General features: G+C 36.4%; 1 protein-coding gene across 4 annotated transcripts in view; it reads right to left on the bottom strand.

Annotated features, from left to right (window-relative positions):
• The window catches only part of mbc (myoblast city), a 131,221-nt gene that overhangs the window by 20,831 nt on the left and 89,489 nt on the right, over positions 1–20,901 (bottom strand). For 3 of the 4 annotated variants that reach the window (XM_069839028.1, XM_069839029.1, XM_069839030.1), the window contains 2 exons: positions 5,677–5,986; positions 2,193–2,352 (listed from right to left, as the gene is read on the bottom strand). In XM_069839028.1, coding sequence (XP_069695129.1) covers positions 2,193–2,352; positions 5,677–5,986 — 470 coding nt within the window. Of the gene's footprint in view, positions 1–2,192; positions 2,353–5,676; positions 5,987–15,894; positions 19,128–20,901 lie in introns of those variants that run through there. The other variant, XM_069839032.1, reaches the window with a different exon arrangement.

Raw genomic sequence — 20,901 nt, 5'->3', positions numbered from 1 at the left:
TTTTAATCAAGATGATTCACCAACGTAATAAGCGACAGAAAGCTGATTTAATGTGATGAGTGTTAAACGGAATATTTTGTATTTCTTGCAGTTTGCGGCATGCCATTTTGTTTTTCATGTATATGAATGACAAAATATTCCATTTTAATGTCACACCTAAATAACACGGAAACCTGTCCATGACGGAAAAAAAATTAGGACCATGTCACTTCCGTCTTGAACAGGTTTCACTGTAATATTAAAGTTGTCATTTATATTCTGTTATCGTTTTTAAAGGAGCATATGTAGAAAAATTGGTCGAATCCCCCTCCAAGACGTCCTGATAACTTGTGAAAGCTCGTCCAGGATGCCTGGGATTCCGTGATTGAGAACAGTCGCTACTTGAAAAGACTGGTCTATTCTATGCCCTGCAAGATGTGATCGAGATGGGAGGAAGATGGACTAAATATTGAATCATGGCTTTTTGTTTTGTTTTTTTAACTTTTAATTATTTCAATTTTCTAAGGCAGATGCCAGGAAGTTTTTCTTTATGCCACGAAAGATATTTTTGTTGCGAATAAAATCTTTCTTTCTTTCCATTTGCAGCCATAATCGCATAGTAAATAATGATAAAGTCATGGCATAATACATTCATGAACCTGATGTTAATTACTAAAACAGTCATAAAAGAGACAGGAGCAATTATATTTTCTATCTTAGAAATAAAAAGAAAAAAAGAAAAACATAAAAAGCACTAGGTTGTGTTCGAACGCAAGACCTCACGAATACCAGCCCGGAACATTACCACTACACTACAACTGTAACATGCAGAACACTTTAATTATAACTATAGATATCAGGCAACGTGGTCCAACAACATGTAACACCACCTGATTTTTTTTAGTTGGTTATTTAACGACGCTGTATCAACTACTCGGTTATTTAGCGTCGATGAGACTGGTGATAGCGAGATGGTATTTGGCGAGATGAGGCCAAGGATTCGCCATGGACTACCTGGCATTCACCTACGGTTGGGGAGAACCTCGGAAAAAACCCAAACATGTAATCAGCCCAAGCGGGGATCGAACCCGCGCCCGAGCGCAACTTCAGACCGGCAGGCAAGCACCTTAACCGACTGAGCCACGCCGATGGCCTCTCTGAATTGTAGCGAAGATACTCTAAGGGAACTTAGCTTCTAGAGAGTGGCCACTTTTTTTTTGACAGCTATACATATAACATGCTAAGATATACTAGTGTATCGAATTTCAAGTTCATCAGCCAGATTATGGACATTCGAATCTCAGATCCATAACCACTATGGTAACTAGCCAATCTAACTTCTAAGGATATGGGACTGTGAAGCCAAGATTTTATATTAATTCAAAATAATGATAATTAATAGACTTTATGCTCGACCATGCCGAAATGTAGTAATTATACACCTGGTAGCAGACCTTTAATGCATGTCATTAAAGTACACCTACTCATTAAAGGTCAGGTCTTTCAGCCAATGACGACTCAGGTTACAACTGTTCAGCCAATGACAGGTCAGCTTTCTACCGTTATAAAACCGCAAGTATCGATTATTCTTGGATATGCAATCGAAAGAGAATTAGCGAAAAGTCACAGAGGCTGGAAATCCAATACTGTCGCAGAAGGTTATGTTCTGTTACTATAATAATTAGCATTAATTGTAAATAATATTCAAATAAATTCAATTTGTCATCTCGTTTTTCAATGTCTAATTTTATTTCAATGTTATCTCTGTAGGTTCTTATGGCCTAGCAAGGTCAATGCGGACATCTGTTCCTCGGAAAAAATCAATACTTTCGCGTCTGCGCACATCTCTCAACATACGGGACGTTGCTCCAGGTCAGATACAATAAAATTAATAATATCAAGTTAGAAATATGGTCGAGCATAAAAAGTCGTATGAAACTCGCCTATAATGGTAATTAAGAAGCTCGTATGAAAATTATGACTTCTTAATTACCTTCATTATAGGCTCATTGCATAATGTACTATTATTATCATGATGAAAATACAATATACCAGTAATCAAAAAGATGCCTTATTTTAGTCTTAAAACTTATTAACTTTTTAATGGTGATGTAAAAATCATGTAAAAGAAACAGGTTTTCAATTAACAAGCATCTTATTAGGTGGAGAGGAGGATTAAACACAATTTTATGATGTTACATAATAATCCTCACCTATTGAGTCCCTGTTGCTTCCTGGCAAGCTGCTGCTCCCATTGAACCTTGTGTTCAAGATAGTTGTGAAACGACTTGACTGCTGGAACTGTCCACTTGATGGACGACTCAAGCGGCGTTCACGTTCCACTTCTGATCTCAGTGGACGCTTTGGTGTTAACTTTAATAAGCAAAAAGAGGAACATGAAACTGTAGTAACTTAATAAACCCTAATTTAAAGAAGTGTGAAATAGATCTACGATTGACCAAATTTTCAGTGTAAAACAGATCATGAAAAATTTTGGGAATGAAATATGGATCTATATAAAATATTTGTGAACTTTCAACAAGCCTATGATTCAGTCAAGAGAAATTGGGTAAGTAAAATTTTACAAGAATTTAAAATTCCAGGAAAGCTAATTCGATTGGTGGAAACAAGAATGATGGAAACTATTTCAGCTGTAAATATTCAAGGGGAATTAGGAGAAAAACTCTAGTGACATAAAAGAGAATTTTGTCAACTCGTGACCTAATTGGATTTTTTATAATAGTGACGATGAAAGACAAGTCCAGTAATGGCCCTCCCAGTTCTTGCATTAGAAAGCAAATGGAAGTGCCAAAACATGGATTTTTAGGTTATGGTTGATTCATATATAGGATTTTACGATTGCTTTGTTGTTGGTACTCCCGAATTGCATGGATGGATAGTTGTGTATATTTTTCGATATTCAAAGGAACTAAGTGACAAAGCTGTGTACAAAGTGAAACGTTCATTACACCATGTCTCGAAATGGAGATTCTGGATTTATTTCCTTCTTGCTTCTGTAATAAGAGTTATAAATGAAACTGACCAGATTTTACCTAGTTCTGAATTTTCTCAATCACTTTCAAATCAATTGTAACAAGTCCATCAAGGAAAAGTACTTTAAGAAGAAAACGAAGAATGTAGACAGAGAGAGAGGAAAATTAAAGTCGATAACAAATCAAAGGGTATTTTGTGCCATTCAAATTACGTACCATCATGTTTAGTAAAAAAATGCTGACACTTTTAAATATATTTAACCACAATGATATCAGCCAAAGAAAATTGGTGATCACAGAGATCCTGAATTACAGGATACTATTACAAAGTAAGTGATTAAAAAAATTTTCAAATAAATAACACAGAATTAAATAATATGGATTCGTACTAAATAATTTTCACTGGGATTATAAAGTCTGAAAAAGAGAATTATGAATAATACAATTATTGCTAAATTGGTTGAAATATAAATGATGGTGGAGACTCTTCAGAGTCCTTAATTACTGAAATGGAAGTTTCACACAACCAGTTGAGAGGAACTCTAAGAATTTTTTAGAAATGTCCATGATAATTTAGAAATTCCTCCTCTACAATTAAATAATAAGCCAATAACGGACCAATTGTCTTCTGAAAGATTATACTTCAATGCCAGATAAGAGATGCAGGGCTCATAGCTTGACTTCTTCTCTTTGTCCACTTCATCAGCCTGTTGTAAATCTCTCTCTCAAATCTGATAGTCAGATCGATAATGATTGCTTTTTGTTACTTTTCCAATTTCCCTCCTAAAGGAGCATACACACATAGTGAACGAACAAATGATGAAGCAAAACTTTGTCATTTGTTTGCTCTTTGGAGCAAAATACAAATCATCAGCAAATGGTCAAAGAACATTTGCGTTTGCTGATTATCCACAGTAATAGCAGACGAAGATATAATTATAGCAAGTGTAGCCATTGTTATTATTATAGGCAGTTTAACGAAAAGAAAGTTAAAAAACAAAAGGCGATGGTGGCATATGCCATTCTACGAAAGTCGCAATCGATATAGAGGCACTGACTTGCTTCATGATTTACGTCAAATGGAATCGGGACAGTTTCACAACTTCTGTCGCATTTCAGAAACAGACTTCGAAATATTACTATGCAAAATATGGCCATAAAATTTCCTGCTTCCTATATACATCAATAAGTTTGATGACACCTTCTTCAGTCCACTTGAGTTTCGACATCCTGTTGGTGAAATTAAACTAACTGCTGCTTCTGCTACGAAATGCAAACAAATGGCAAATCCCGTCCACAACGAATACCAACTTCCTTTGATGTAATGATAAGCAACAGATCACTACTGAAGGCAAATCAAACGATCAGTTTGCTTTTTCTGGGTCGTCCACATGTAGTGATTTCAATCAGGGAATGCATTTGTTTGTCATTCGTTCGGTGTTTGTTCACTACATGTGTACGGACTATTCCATATGAAATTGATCAGTAAAAAACCTTGCATTTCTTTTTTTCCCTAATTTTTTCCCTACTTATACAAGGTGCTGAGGGAGTGCATTTTCAAAAATATACTATCGAAAGTCAAACGGTTTTCGTATTATTGAGTGACAATTTAACGTATTTCATAAAAACAAGCCTCTTTCAGCACTCAGAGCTCTGGAACTGTTTACTGCAGAACACTGAACGAGAGCTTATTTTGAAGCTGACATTTGGTAGGTTATGTTAAGAAGTAATACTTATTTTTATTGTACACAGAGAGACAGATAATCTGATTTTACTTACTTTTAGGCTTTTTGCTAATTTGTAAAAATGTAAAAAATATTGAGAAAAAACCTTGCATTATTAAGAGGGATTCGGCATTGTTTGCTTAGTGGCACGGCAATAAGTTTCGAGGGTATTAAATATATTATTTTCACATGCCTGGACTTGAACGGTGCAGTACCGCAAGCACTGGCCGAGAGCTGAAGATAAGCGAGGATTGGACGTCATTTTACTCCTGTGTTTATAAAAACTTGTGATAAAGCTAGCCCAGCCATGACTGCTAGACGACACATCACGTGTTTGTCTCCTGGCCTTGCTTGTCTCGACTACCTCCCGTCTCACAGTCAGCTGGTTAGTTCACGCACATACTATTTTCTTTATTTTATATTTTTAATACTTTCTTATCAACAGTGCACCAGTAAAAAATATGTGTTTATTTGTACTTTCAATGTGGAATCTAACCATATATTTTAAAAATATTTTTTCGTGGCCAAAGGCGTCTTAATGAAGAAAAATCTAAATTTATCCATTTCCATAAAAATTAAGAAAAACTGTTTACATGTCAATATAAACTTTAACTTTTCAGCATCAAAATAAACCATGATTCTGATCATTGGGTGAAAGGATTTCGGAGTCACAACAGTTTAAAGTTGCTAATTTTATGAAAATACGATAAATTTAAATATTATTAATTTAAACACTATGAAGTTCTGATACCTCAAACTTTGCACAAAGCACTGTATCATAGTTGTCAACGGACAGAAAAAGTTTCATTGTATTTAAAAACTGCAAGGTCAATTTTCTCTATATTTCGGTCGATTTGAGACGGAATAGCCCGTACATACCTTAAAAAAGACTAATGAACATCGAATGTTAATAAAAACCGTTCAACAGCACACAAATAATAAAAGAAGGAATTCTCAGATGTTCCTTTCACTACACTCACCTCCTGCCGCAGTTCGAATACAGGAGTGGTGGCTCCAGAAGAGATCATAGAGGGTGAATACTCCTGATCAGGGGTTGTGTACCACTGACTGGTGGCTATACTGACTTGGACTGATGTTGATGACTCACGGTCACTCTTCCGTGATGAACGTCTCTTACTTTCCTTGTTGGATTTGTCTCTTTTGGACGTTCCTTTGAGAGATGGAGAGCCTGATGGTTTGGAGAACATCGACTGGGACCTAGATGCCACTGATGGGGACCCAATGCTTAGTTGCTTGCTTGGAGAGTTCCCATAATGAGCCATTGTGCTTCTATAGGGACAGAGAAACATTAAAAATATAACTTTGTCGGCACATTGTACTTAGATAGACTGAAAATATTAGTCACTTACAGTACTTTTCAAATTGTATCTATTTAAAGGTTATATAATACAAAATTTTCATTGAATAAAATTAAGTACATGTTTTAAAATTTATTTCAATCAGTACCAATTTTGTGTATCTGAGTTTCATTAAATATAAGTTACATGTGTTCGAAATCCGAAAGATTTATGCCAAATCCTGGATATCATTTTTCATTTCAGCACAAACGTATTGCAGTAAACAAAGTTGGGCATCAATCAGATGATTTGATGTTGATTTATGTTTAATTTAAAAACACGTCCAGATTAAAAAGTCTATCTAATCTATTACAATACATCACTTACATTGCTTTCTAAAAAATTTAAATTAAAAAAAAAAGGCACAAAAAGCAATTCTAAGAAAATTAAATACATGGTGGAATGTAAATGAACATAAAACAAGGATACATGCAATCGTGACTAACACAAAAGGCAAATTAAAAAAAAAACCAATTCACACCTTCACCAAAACTGACAAAATCAACACATATTTCAAGCTGAACATTCACAATAAGACAATAGGCGAAGGTGTAAAGTGCATCAGTGCTGAAAATACGTGTCTGTAACAATTGTGCATGTATACATATATTCTAAATTATTTACAAATGTTTGTTCAATTACACTATATTAACAATGGAGCCTACATAACCCTACATAGTTCTAAGTGAGAAGGGATGAGATTCTGCAATTATGAATTGTCAAAATAACACAATGCACTGTCCAGAATTCATAATTGGGAACTGCAACAAAGACGTCTGCCAACTGATTTCAAAGACAGGAAAAAAAAAGTAGAATAAATCCATGCTAGTCTTGCAATGTTTTACTTAGATTATACAGTACAGAGTAAGTCAAAATGATGTTTCCAATTTCTGTACTTTATTACTCAAACTTAATATAATGCAGGCAAACAATTAATATTTAATGAAAGGAAAACTCGCAAAGTTCTCTTACAAACACATTACAAATGCTCAATACATGCTCCACTTATGATCTGATTACCTGGTTGGGTTTTATCCGGGGTTTTCCCCAACCAAAAGGCAAATGCCAGGTAATCTTTTGGCGAATCCTCGGACCTCACCTCATCTCACTACATCTCGCCAAAATATTGTAAAAAATTGTAAAAATTGTAGAAAATTACTAAATTGTAAAACTATAAAAATTGTAATTGTAATATTGTAAAATTTTGACTTGTTCCACATCTTAAAGCTTCATTGCTCATGTAAGATCTATGGAATATAATGAATGAATGAATGAATGAATAAGGCATGTTATATCAAGCCTATAATCAAGTTCCTGTGAAATTCTTTGTAATATGTCGGGGCCAATATCTATGAAGGCTGCTGTGATGTGTGAGCACAGGTCTACCTGCCAGCATCACTGAAAGTGATGGTACAAAAACACGATCTTTGATGAAACCCCACAAGAAGAAATCACATGAAATGAGATCTGGGGAACATGGTGGTCAATGCATAAGTTCTTGATCCCCGTAGTTGCAGTACCGATCAATTGTTGTGGCAATTGATCACTGAGGTAGCCAAGCTCTGTGATGAGTGCCATGCTCACTAGTCAACCTATGTCGTTGAAAGTACCTGATGAAATTCCACAAGAAGAAATCACACAAAATGAGATCTGGGGAACATGGTGGCCAATGCATAAGTTCTTGATCCCTATAGTTGCAGTGCCGATCCCTTGTTGTGGCAATTGATCACTGAGGTAGCCAAACTCTGTGATCCGTGCTGTGCTCACTGGTCAACCAATGTCGTTGAAAGTACCTGATGAAACCCCACAAGAAGAAATCACACGGCATAATATCTGAGAAACATGTTGGCTAATATATCAATTTCTGATCCCCTGCAGCTGTATTACTGATCCATCATTGTGGTAATTTATCATTGAGGTGGCCCTAAATGTTACGGTAATGCAGGAGGTCATCATCTAGTTGAAAGATGAAGTGAGCAATGACTTTTTCCAGCTGAGAGAGGTACGAATGTTGCAGTAGGTATGTAACTCCTGTCACAGTGATTTCATTGAATAAGGGCCCATAAATCTTTTCATGGGAATGACAAAAAAAGATAGTGAGTTTGCAGAAATCACGTTTGTTCCAAAAATATGTGAGAATTAACAGTGCCCCAAATCCTCATGTTATATCTTTCACTTTTCCTGAAATATGGAATGTTGCTTTATCACTAAAAACCTATTGTTCAGGGAAAACATCCTCTTCCATTAGTCCAAGAAGACCATCACAGGAAGATGTTCGGAGACATCAGTGTTTCAGAGCTTGAAGCAACTAGAGATGGTAGAATCTCATTTGCAAACATTTCTGTACAATTCACCACTCAGTTTTCTATGGGATACCAAGTTCTTGGCCTGCCCAGTAGGTGAATTTCTAAGGACTTTTTACGAAACTTGCATAGACACACTCCGCTGCTTCTTCCCCTATTGACAGCCATCCAGCAGATTTTCGCTTGTAAATGCAGCCCTGATCTTGAAATACGAGGCGTGTTCTTAAAGTAAGTTCCAAAAGGGTGTAGTAAGTAAACGGGAAGATATTTACAAACCATTTTTGTTCCATTGTATTCCCCACACTTCAATTACTTCTCAACATAAGCTCCACCAATATTGAGGCATTTATCGAGTCGTCGCACAAGTCTTTCTATCCCCTCATTGTAGAATTTGCCCGCCTGCGATGTGAACCACTCCCGCACTGCTGTTTTCACTTCATCGTCGCCATCAAAACATTGACCACCGAGGAACTTCTTGAGGTGCAGGAAGAGATGAAAGTCACTCGGAGCCAAATCCGGGCTGTAGGGGGATGGACAATTTGTTCCCAACCAAATTTCGAGATGATATTTTGGGTGTCACGAGCTGTGTGTGGCCATCTCCTGACCATTCTATCACTAATGGCATCATCACCATACACCTCACAAAGTTTATGATGAATGTCAGCTGGTTTGATGTTCCTCACATTCAAGAAACGGATAACAGACCACATCTCACAGTTGGCGGGGTGCTCAATCACTTTAAACATTTCAACTGATCACAACTAACCACACACACGGACTGAAGCTCTGAAACTGCATGTACAGCTTGTCTGAGGACTGAAGAAGAAAACACGCATGCACAAAACAATGACTGCAGCAATGCGACGGCTATATTTGAAAACGGAACTTACTTTAAGAACACGCCTCGTAGTACATACCAATTCCGAACAGACATCACTGGGTGGGTCTGATAGAAATGTTGTCTAAAAATGCTGCTAAACACTCACAACAGACTTGTTTACACAGAATGCTTTATGTTCTCTATTAGCCGCGATTTTCCTTAGTTGTCCTGCCCTAGCAATAGCAGTGACAGTGAAACCAATGTGAGAGAATTAAACTACGAGAGTTTACCTTCCAAAGCATGTAGCTCACAAGATACACTCAAAATATTTCTCATAATAAACTACTGAAATTGGGAATATCATTTTGTCCTATTCTGTATTTTTGTTAAAATGCATATTTTCAGAAAATTGTGAATATTATCTTCTACAAATAGTAAGTATATAGAGACTTTTTAATTTTTGTAATTCATCATTATAAACTAGGTTGTAAGGGATAGTGATGTATCAATTCCTAACCTAACCTTTAAGTTGTATATCCTTTTTTACTACCGAGAAGGGTGACAAACTCCCCCATATTTTCTGGAAACTCCTGTATTTGAGCTAATTTTCTTTATCCTCCCCGTTCCCATACGGATATCCTAATCTTCCCGTATTCTTCTTTATCAAGCATGAGTGTTAATTTCTTAATGTAACCTAATAATAATTGATAAAATATTCAGATTTCAGATATATTAATATCGATAGTTTAGTAGACAACTAAATGTTATGTGGCATCCTGTTGACAAATACAAATAAGTTAAAACGAATATTTTAAAAATATTATTGTACTCAATATTGAGACATAACTCATATTTGTATTATAATTAAATAGATAGTTGTATATTATTTAATATAAACCATTCAATCAATGAACTGTGACTTCACATCCTAAACAATTGCACTAAAATTCGTCGGGAACAAGTCTCCTACATTTTTATGATCAGAAGTTGGTCACCCTACTACCAAGACAATATAAACTGAGTCACAATGGTATAATTGTTCCATCATTTGCAAAAGAAATGCAGTACATATGTATGCCTGTCTGGAAGTTATAAAAAGACAGTTCCAATACTAAAGCTTTTGCAACCAAAGATGACTACATAATATCTGTTTTTAAACTCCCTACTATCTGCTTAACCACATGCACTGAATTCGTCACTCGCTGACACTACAAGGCAAGTGAAGACAGAGTTACCACATGGATACTTTAGTCAGTTATCAACATATAAACACTTTCGTGCTTATCAGTAATAAACATAAAATTTCTGCCTGCTGTCTATCTGACTCTGTACTGAAGAAAGAGGGAATGCTGCTAGCTGCAATGCTCTGCTTTGGCCTTGTATTTAGTATTTTTTATTTTACGACGCTTTATCAACATCTTAGGTTATTTAGCGTCTGAATGAGATGAAGGTGATAATCCCAGTGAAATCAGTCCGGGGTCCAACACCGAACGTTATCCAGCATTTGCTCATATTGGGTTGAGGGAAAACCCCGGAAAAAACTGCTTTGGCCTTGTATTTAGTATTTTTTATTTTACGACGCTTTATCAACATCTTAGGTTATTTAGCGTCTGAATGAGATGAAGGTGATAATCCCAGTGAAATCAGTCCGGGGTCCAACACCGAACGTTATCCAGCATTTGCTCATATTGGGTTGAGGGAAAACCCCGGAAAAAACTGCTTTGGCCTTGTATTTAGTATTTTTTATTTTACGACGCTTTATCAACATCTTAGGTTATTTAGCGTCTGAATGAGATGAAGGTGATAATCCCAGTGAAATCAGTCCGGGGTCCAACACCGAACGTTATCCAGCATTTGCTCATATTGGGTTGAGGGAAAACCCCGGAAAAAACTGCTTTGGCCTTGTATTTAGTATTTTTTATTTTACGACGCTTTATCAACATCTTAGGTTATTTAGCGTCTGAATGAGATGAAGGTGATAATCCCAGTGAAATCAGTCCGGGGTCCAACACCGAACGTTATCCAGCATTTGCTCATATTGGGTTGAGGGAAAACCCCGGAAAAAACTGCTTTGGCCTTGTATTTAGTATTTTTTATTTTACGACGCTTTATCAACATCTTAGGTTATTTAGAGTCTGAATGAGATGAAGGTGATAATCCCAGTGAAATCAGTCCGGGGTCCAACACCGAACGTTATCCAGCATTTGCTCATATTGGGTTGAGGGAAAACCCCGGAAAAAAACCTCAACCAGGTAACTTGCCCCGACCAGGAATCGAACTCAGGCCACCTGGTTTCGCGGCTAGACGCGCTGACCGTTACTCCATAGGTGTGGACTTGCCCTTGTATCTTCTCCATGCTTTACTAGAAATGTCAGAAGTCGAATCTTTCCTTCTGACAGTAATAAACTATCTAGCAACACGTCTGTAATCTATCTTGGGGAAACGTAATTACATTCAAGTCTCAAAAATATATTTTTCGGTCTGAAATGCACACAAAGAATAACTTTTTGTAAGTGTAGTCTGGGATGACCGAGTAAATGACTGGGTAAGAACATAACAGACCACGAGGCCTAAAATGAGAATGTATGATGATAATTTTGACAGCTGGGTAGTTTAATCCTTTCTCACTTACAAAATCAAACAAATGTTAAAATTATGTATAAAAATTCTACAACACGTAAACACATTTAAAAGTAGATTTCTTAGACAAATAAACAAATAAAATTGACTCTTGTAACTATTTGTTATACACTTAATTGTCATTCTCAAGGTTCATATGAAAGCAAAGTTGAATTATTATCAGAAAGGTTAACTTACTCTTAAGTCATCCCATTTGTGTATCGTGTATGGCTAATAAAAAAAAAAAGGTGAAACAAAGTTATTTATACCAACTGCAATGGATTTCTGTCTTCTTCTGTACAACATGCACAAACTATTTTAATAATATTCTACAACAAAGAGCTTATGAAAGAATACATCATATAGGAAAATGGCGAAATGGAAATTACCTTAAAGATGATTTTATAAATGAAGCAGAACATATCAAACAAGGTATGACTGACAAGTCATTACATACAATTTGTTTAGTTGCAATAATTGACAGAGTTAGTAAGAAACTTATTTTCCAAAGCATAATACACAGAAAAATGTAATTTTGTTGTTGAAAAGCCACAATAGATAAAAAGATAAATAAATGTTTACATCTCAGATCAGATAAATACCACATGCAAGTCTAGCGGTTATCCAATGCTGAGTTGTTTGGAAATTAAACCTTTTATTAATATGAAAGACGATTGGACAATTCTAAAGGAACTAAAATTTCTCTAAAATTTATTTATAAACTTCTGACTAGATGGGTAGCAGCATATGATAGAACTGAAAGAAAAACACTTCTCGCATTTCTTGTTGTGTCTGCTTATATCAGCAGAAAATTGAACTATTCAACACTACTCAGTATCTTACTCTTCTTATGATATGAGAATTTTTATATTTAGAGCTTACAGCCCAAATAAGAAGACTGCAGTGTCTATTCCGCAAAAATTAAGACTATAAGTAGTTTCTGCTTTGAATAATTTCAAGGAAAAATTGTTCCGGGGCCGGGTATCGATCCCGGGACCCTTCGCTTAGTGCGCGAACACTCCTCCGACTGAGTTACCCCAAGAACTATACACGACACCGTCACAATTTTTCCTTTGTATCCACACGACTCAAATGAGCTGACAAGATGCCAGAACTCAACTATGAGTGCACGCAAATACTTGTGTGACTTAAATTGTGGCTTTCTGTTAACGTACCTCCAGTAACGAATGTATTATACAAATCTGGCTTTCAGGTAGTAGCTCCCTGTAAAGCAGGTTTGAATAATTTCAAGGAAAAATTGTTCCAGGGCCGGGTATCGATCCTGGGACCTTTCGCTTAGTGCGCAAATGCTCTTCCAACTGAGCTACCCCAGGCACTACTGGGTGTTCAGTTCAAAATGTGTCATGGCTCGCTGTATGTCATCATGTGGCTATCCGATGAGCCTAGAGAATTCAATCTTCCTACACTTCTGCAGAGGCGTATTACCTAAATGCGAGAGAAGTTGCCTAGCAAGTACGGTGTTCATTCTGAAGATTACTTACCGATACGTATGGTAACGCCAATAGTGGCAAGAATGTGAACTGTTTGGAAACACGTACTGAAGTGAGTTTTTTTTCTTACTGTCGGGATATGGGGAGAGTGTTAAGACGATTACTTACCTATTTGTTGACATTAACTTCGACAGACAACATGGCACGGAGCATTTGATTTGTGTTGTGGAATGTTACCGTACGCAACCGATGATAACAAATACCCTGCGTACGACTTGCCTGCGCAAAACACAGTTCGAAAGAGGTTATGGTAGCACACAGACTTTACAGACCGCCATCTGTTGCTACGACATTAAAGCTATACCGTACACGTTCTCAAGTTCAGATTGAACGCCTTGATTAATAGGAAACTTCTCTGACATAAAAGCTGAAACTCGCTTCAAATCGCTGACTCACAACAGTGACGTCATGACAAACTTTGAAATGAACACCCAGTATACACGACACCGTCACAATTCGTTACTGAAGGTACGTTAACAGAAAGCCACAATTTAAGTCACACAAGCATTTGTGTGCACTCATAGTTGAGTTCTTGCGTCTTGTCAGCTCATTTGAGTCGTGTGGATACAAAGGAAAAATTGTGACGGTGTCGTGTATAGTTCCTGGGGTAGCTCAGTCGGAAGAGCGTTCACACGCTAAGTGAAGGGTCCTGGGATCGATACCCGGCCCCGGAACAATTTTTTCTTGAAATTATTCAAACCTGCTTTACAGGGAGCTACTACCTGAAAGCCAGATACGTATAGTTTCTGCTTTGTTTTCATGGATCACATTTTTTATAAAATAATTACCATCTGTACTCTCCTACCATATAATATTGTTTATACATTATATAAAGTATAAAATAAAATAACAGCATGTAAAATTATTCACATGAGCTGAACTTAACGCATATTTTATATTTACATTTTGCTTTTCAACATGCACATCAACATGTCACTATTAAAACACGATCTCTCATTCAAGAAGGATAGCCTTATGTCTCAGGCAGAAAGTGATTATGTAATTCATATGAACACATGTTTTGTTCCTGGCATGATTTACTGAATTGTAATATTTAGATTTTCTATCTTCAAAATCCATGAAAGATATGCGGGAATCTCAATGAAGCATGCATATTATCTCTCACATAGTGTGTGTGTACTAGTTTCTCATAGTATAACATTAAATAAAGGCATAATTATACACCAAGCTATGTAGCTGCAAATGATTGAAGATGAAAGCTACATCTTTCTATTACTAAATCTATAATGCCACAAAAAAAGGAAAAGTACATAGGTTGGATAAAAAGTAATGGCAACACTGCTGTCACGTGACGATGGTGCGTTCGAGAGTTGCCAGCTGTATGGACATGAACAAGAACTGTTAGATGAGTTAGTGTAGCCAGCGCCGACAGTACTCCATCAATCTACTGCAGTGTGTAGAACGTTGACTTTGATAGGGATAGTGCGAGTGCCCTAAGATCATGTTTACAAAACTAGAGCAACGTTCCTGGATCAAAATTGAAGTGGTAAGAGGTCGTAGTGCACAAGAATGTTTTCAGGGACTGCGTGAAGCATGTGGCGATGCAGCGTTGCCATATCGCACAGTGGCACGATGGGTTAAAGCGTTTCGTGAAAAACCTTTTGGAAGTGCTGTGAAGGTGATGTTCATTGTGGCGTATGACATTGATGGGGTAATACTGCACCACGCTGTACCTGCAAGGCAGACGGTAAACGCGGACTACTACTGCAGGTTCCTGCAGCACCACCTTCGTCCAGCCCTCAGGAGAAAACAAGGACACTTGGTGGTATAGAACCCCATCATTCTTCATGATAATGCAAAGAGTCATACCGCTGCTGCTGTCAAGGACCTCTTGCATCGCTGGCAATGGGAGATTCTGGAACATCCTCCATACTCACCTGATATGATGCATGCGATTACGATCTTTTCACCAAAGTGAAAGAACCACTGCTAGGGACCCGGTACAATACCAGAGATGAACTTATCTGTGCTTTAGGGCGGTCAATACGGAACATCAACAAAGATGGACGCACTGATGGTGTACGACGCCTTCCAAACATTTGGCAAAAGGTAATAAATAAGGGGGGCGACTATATAGAAGGTACATAAATGTTATACCCCTGTGAATAAAGCCATGTCAGAAATATCGAACTGTTGCCATTACTTTTTATCCAACCCAAGTAATATTCTATGGACAATTATTTCTGGAGGTTTCCTATAAGTTAACATATTACAAGAATCCAGTTCATGCACATGTTACAGGTACAAGAACAATCATACATTTCTCATCATTTTATTAAATTTTGTTTAAAGACAGGGAGAACTTCCAGGAATATTTTACACATTAAAACAAAGTTCCATTCCACTTATCAGAGTTTCTAGACACAAAACATCAGAATTAAGCGAGAATCTGATGCACTGCACAAACACAACAACATTCCGACATGTAATATAATTACCCATTGCTGGCCACAAGGCAGATGGATGGGCCGTGCTCTCCCAGCAGATGGCTCTGGATGAGGGGATTGAGGGTATGGGTTATATTGTAAGGAGAAAAAATGGAAAGGAAAAGCTCACTAGTTGCAATCATATATGTGCTAAAAAAATTAATATTTTGAAATCATTCATAAAGAGAAAACTTGTGTGAAATACGAATGAAAACAGATTTGGAAAATATAAAATCAGCATTAATTAAAATCTCAAAGTCGTATTTTATATCTTTCGACTAAATATGCTACTATGTTTCATTCATCTTCCTACATATATTCTTAAAATATAAACTGCTACTCATTACACATATTTATGTAAATATTAATATCTAAATAAGTGTATGAATTTGAGGCACCAGTTTCTGTAATACATATAACAATGTAAAAGGAATTCAAGCTTTAGAAACACATTTTTCTGATAATTAAAGACGATTATTAATAAAAGTCATTACATTGTCTTATTAAAAATGAAGTTAACATGCTTACAAATAGTAATTGATTCCACAGATACCATGTATCAGTATATTAGCATTGCCTTTATGTAGCTTTAATAGTACAGAAATTCTGTTAATGGAACAAAGTTTTCAAGGATCTACAGTAGCGTACAAATTAATCCGAACAAGACATATTTTTACATTTTCTGTCATTGTTGGCCTCACAGCTGCTCATACCACTTTAATTGACATCTGTAGTAAGTGTAATTCCATTGTTGAAGGTCTGTCGTTATTTTTTTTTTATAATATGTGACATTTTGCCTGTCGTTTTGTACTTATAAGCATTTCAGTTGTGTTGAAGACTAATATTGCAATCCTGTGTACATTCTGTCGTCTTCACAAATGGATACAACTCCACAAAAACGGTCTAAAATTATAACATTAGCAGAGCATTCTTCTATGACACAGAGGCAAATTGCTGCAGAATGTCACATCGGTTTGGCTACTGTTAATTCGATCATTAAACGATACAGGGAGACTGGATCCATCACACCCCAGAAAAAAGGAAACTGTGGCCAGAAAAGGAAGACTTCACCTGCAGATGATCGTTTAATTGTCAGGAAAAGTAAATTAAATCCTGGACTAACTGCTGTCGACTTAACCCGCGAGTTAATGGCTACCACTGGGGCGAATATTTACGTCACAACAGTGCGGCGTAGGCTTTTGGAAGCTGGACGAAGGGCTCGTAAGCCTATTAAGAAGCAACTGCTAACACCTGTTATGTGCAAAAAACGCTTAATGTGGGCAAAATTACATCAACACTGGACAGTGAATGACTGAAAGAATGTACTTTTTTCTGATGAGTCTCATTTCGAGGTCCATGGCCACCGTGTTTCTTACGTACGGAAAGGATCCGAAAAAGTAACAGCAGCTCATCTCCAACAAGCACCCAAATACCCCCCTAAAGTAATGTTTTGTGGTTGTTTTACACATGAAGGGCCTGGAGCATTAATACCTATCAAGGGAATGATGAATTCTGACAAATATATTCACTTATTGGAAACCAGAATCGTACCCCAGCTGCAAAAATCATTTCCGGATGGCAGAGGTGTGTTCCAACAAGACATGGCACCATGCCATACGTCTTGGAAAACTATAGAATTCTTCAACAAGAAGAATATTCAGGTACTCCCCTGGCCAGGTAACTCACCCAACATCAACCCCATTGAGAACTTGTGATGAATTTGCAAAAGAAGAATGCAAAAAATGGATTGTTCTACAAAGGAGAAGATGATTTCTGCCCTCATTGGTATATGGTTTCGTGATGAAGAAATGAAGAATATTTGTGGGAAATTAGTGGAATCCATGCCAAATCGTCTCAGAGCTGTTATTAGGAACAAGGGAGGCGACATAGATTACTGAGGTATGTCTTAAATCCTTTTTTATCCCGTTTGAGTGTTTTTGCATAAGTAATTACGTTAATTCGAAATTTTCTCGGGCTTCCAGCCAGGTCATAAGTTGGTGATCCACAGACGTTTCGAGGATGTTCATCTTCCTCATCTTCAGGGTTAAATGATATCTAAGGGTACCTAGCTCCTTAATTTATAGTGCCAGAGGGAGTCAGCCGAGGAGCTGTGCGCCGATTGGCTGTTATTAGTGCAGACCGCGGCGAGAACGCTGCTGACGTGTCGTCTTGCTTTGTGTTTTCCGGCTGAATGACCATCTTATGACCTGGCTGGAAGCCCGAGAAAATTTCGAATTATCACGTCGCCAGGAAAGCTTCAGTAGTTATTTCAAGTAATTACGTTGTTCGGATTAATTTGCACGCTACTGTAGTGTTTCACATTTTTCAGTAAAGATGGAAGAATCTGTCAAAACTACGTTACATTCATGCTGCAAGACAATGAATTATTTCTCTGATATACATTTTATTGGAATCACTCTGTTCTATAAAGTATTCATTTTACGAAACATTTATATATCCTTTAGCTATTTCAATGTGAAAAAGTTAGAAATTTATTCATTTCCGCATCAATTGCGCAAACTATCTTTTCTATTTACTGAGCCACAGAATTACTGAAAACTGTTCACGAGAAAATGTTGTTGTTGGCAACTCAAATCAAGAAATGGATTCGGAACACCTCAATATCTGTGCTTCAGTGGTTGACCATGACAATATCTTTGAAAAATATTGGAGTAGAAAAGGTCAAATGACTTTATTGTCAAATGCCTGGCATTAGAAAACAACAACAAATTTTCTACCTAGAATCGATTTCTTCATTTACTGCACCTAATTTCCATTAATCTTTTCCTATTTTCTGAAATCAAAATTAAGAATAAAATGACTTTATTAAAAAGAAAAGCAACTATTGTGATAAGTGTGAAGAAATGCCGGATTATTTTAACAACTGACAGATGTGTACTAACTGGAAACTACTCTGAGTGTTTCAAATAAATTATTCTCAAATTGTCCCCTGTATATCACAAGGAATACGCGAAAAATTCCCGTGGGTTTTAAGACTGTCTTTCTGTAATAATAAAATTACTTTTGATACTTTTAAAATTAATATTGCCCTATCATGAAACGTGTGCTCTCGAAAGACATAATTATGTATCTATATAAGTTCACTATAATATCTAGTGATAGATTATCCTATCAATTGTCTGAAATTACTTCATAATTGTAAAAGAAATGAGCATAATTAAAAATAGTAACTGTTTATTTGTGATTATTTAATTTATACCAATTTCGATAAGGAAGATTTTATTAAAGGATAAAGGAACTTCACTATAAATTTCTGAAACCAAATCAATAATGCTGAATTGAAGCTTTATTTTGTTTCTGTTTGAATATGGTTAGGAAGTGGGAATCCAAGCCATATGCTTTTTCTGAAACACTGAATTAGATAATGAATTACATGTTGAACAGGTTTTGTGTACAGTAACTGATAATAACAAAAACTTCATATTTCACAGAATCCTAAACCTGTTAACAGTGCATATAAACGAAAGTTATTCACGTTCTACGTATGTAAGAAAAACAGCATCATTCTTTGCTTTGACTAACATCCTCCATCCTTAGACTGACAAAATATGAAAATACATGGATTCCAATGCTATCCCAGAAAAGGAAAAATTCCTTAATCATACCTACAGCTATAATGAGTAAGTAAATTCAAGGTAAAAGAATTACACTATATAAAAGTATCTGGATATTTTCATCATAAATTCTATAAAAAGGTTTGACAATAGACATTCTATGACAAATACTGCCCTTTACCTAAACCCAAAAATCTGTGAAAAATATTGTTGCTCTATAAAATATAAAATGGCATAATTTTACGAAAATACAGTTATAATTTCATACTAAGCAGTAATTCGTGATATCAAAATGTATATTCCCAGAGCAGAAATCTAATTTGCATACAAAAATTAAGGCAAAGTTTATATAAACTGCAGCTACAAGACACGTTTTGTATAATAAGAACGAAAGTAAATAATTTTTACCTAACATTTCTAGTGTTGACCAAAGCCATACATCAATTTAATATACATTCATACAGAGCCTTAGTAAGCAACTCTTTAACCAAGACCTTAATAAACTGTGATATGCATTTCAATCAATTCCATTTTATTAGTCAATGTGTAATAATACTACCATGTGATCAGCTAGACATGGATCTGCAGCATGGAGTTTTGTTCTTGGTACACATGCTATCATCTTGCACACTGATATAGTGGTGAGATTCTGAGAAATAACTGCGTGTGACAGATAACAGATAATCTTTGTCAGGGGCCAATAGCGTTTCATGGCTGGCATACACTAGCAAACTGAGTAAAATCTACTATCATTGATTAGTGAATGTCTGTCTCCCTTCAATATAAGTTAAGAAAAGTGAATAGCTTTTCTTTGTTAAAAAAAGTATTAATATAAAATTCCTACTACATAATGACACAATCTGTTCAAGAAGTTCAAAGGTGACAGGAGCAGCAATTTCCTGTTAATGTTCCAAGTTGTTCAAATGTTCATACAGTAATTATTTAGTAGACAAATTTCGGGAAATTAGAAGTGTTGTAAAAAGAAAAGGAAAAAATCAATCTTCTTAATGTATCCAGCTGTTTGCTGACAACATAAAGTCCACTACTGGGTGTTCAGTTCAAAATGTGTCTTGGCTCGCTGTATGCCGTCATGTGGCTAGCTGATGAGCCTAGAGAATTCAATCTTCCTACACTTCTGCAGCTCAGGTGTATAATCTAAGAGGCAGAGAAGTTGGCTAGCAAGTACGGCGTTCATTCTGAAGAGTACGTGCCGATACGTACGGTAACGCCGGTAGTGGCAGGAATGTGAACTGTTTGGAAATACATACTGTCGGGATATGGGGAGAGGTTAAGACGATTACTTACGTATTTGTTGACATTAACTTCGACGGTCAACATGGACACGGAGCATTTGATTTGTGTTGTGGAATGTTACCGTACGCAACCGATGATAACAAATACCCTGTGTACGACTTGCCGGCGCAAAACACAGTCCGAAAGAGGTTATGGTAGCACACAGACCGTACAGACCGCCATCTGTTGCTACGACGTTCAAGTTATACCGTACACGTTCTCAAGTTCAGATTGAAGAACACCTTAAATAATAGGCAACTTCTCTAACATATAAACTGA

The sequence above is a fragment of the Periplaneta americana genome, chromosome 11 (genome assembly GCF_040183065.1).
Source record: "Periplaneta americana isolate PAMFEO1 chromosome 11, P.americana_PAMFEO1_priV1, whole genome shotgun sequence".
NCBI classification, from domain to species: domain Eukaryota; kingdom Metazoa; phylum Arthropoda; class Insecta; order Blattodea; family Blattidae; genus Periplaneta; species Periplaneta americana.
The sequence above is the reverse complement of the archived record's forward strand: the minus strand, read 5'-3'. Positions and strand labels throughout refer to the sequence as shown.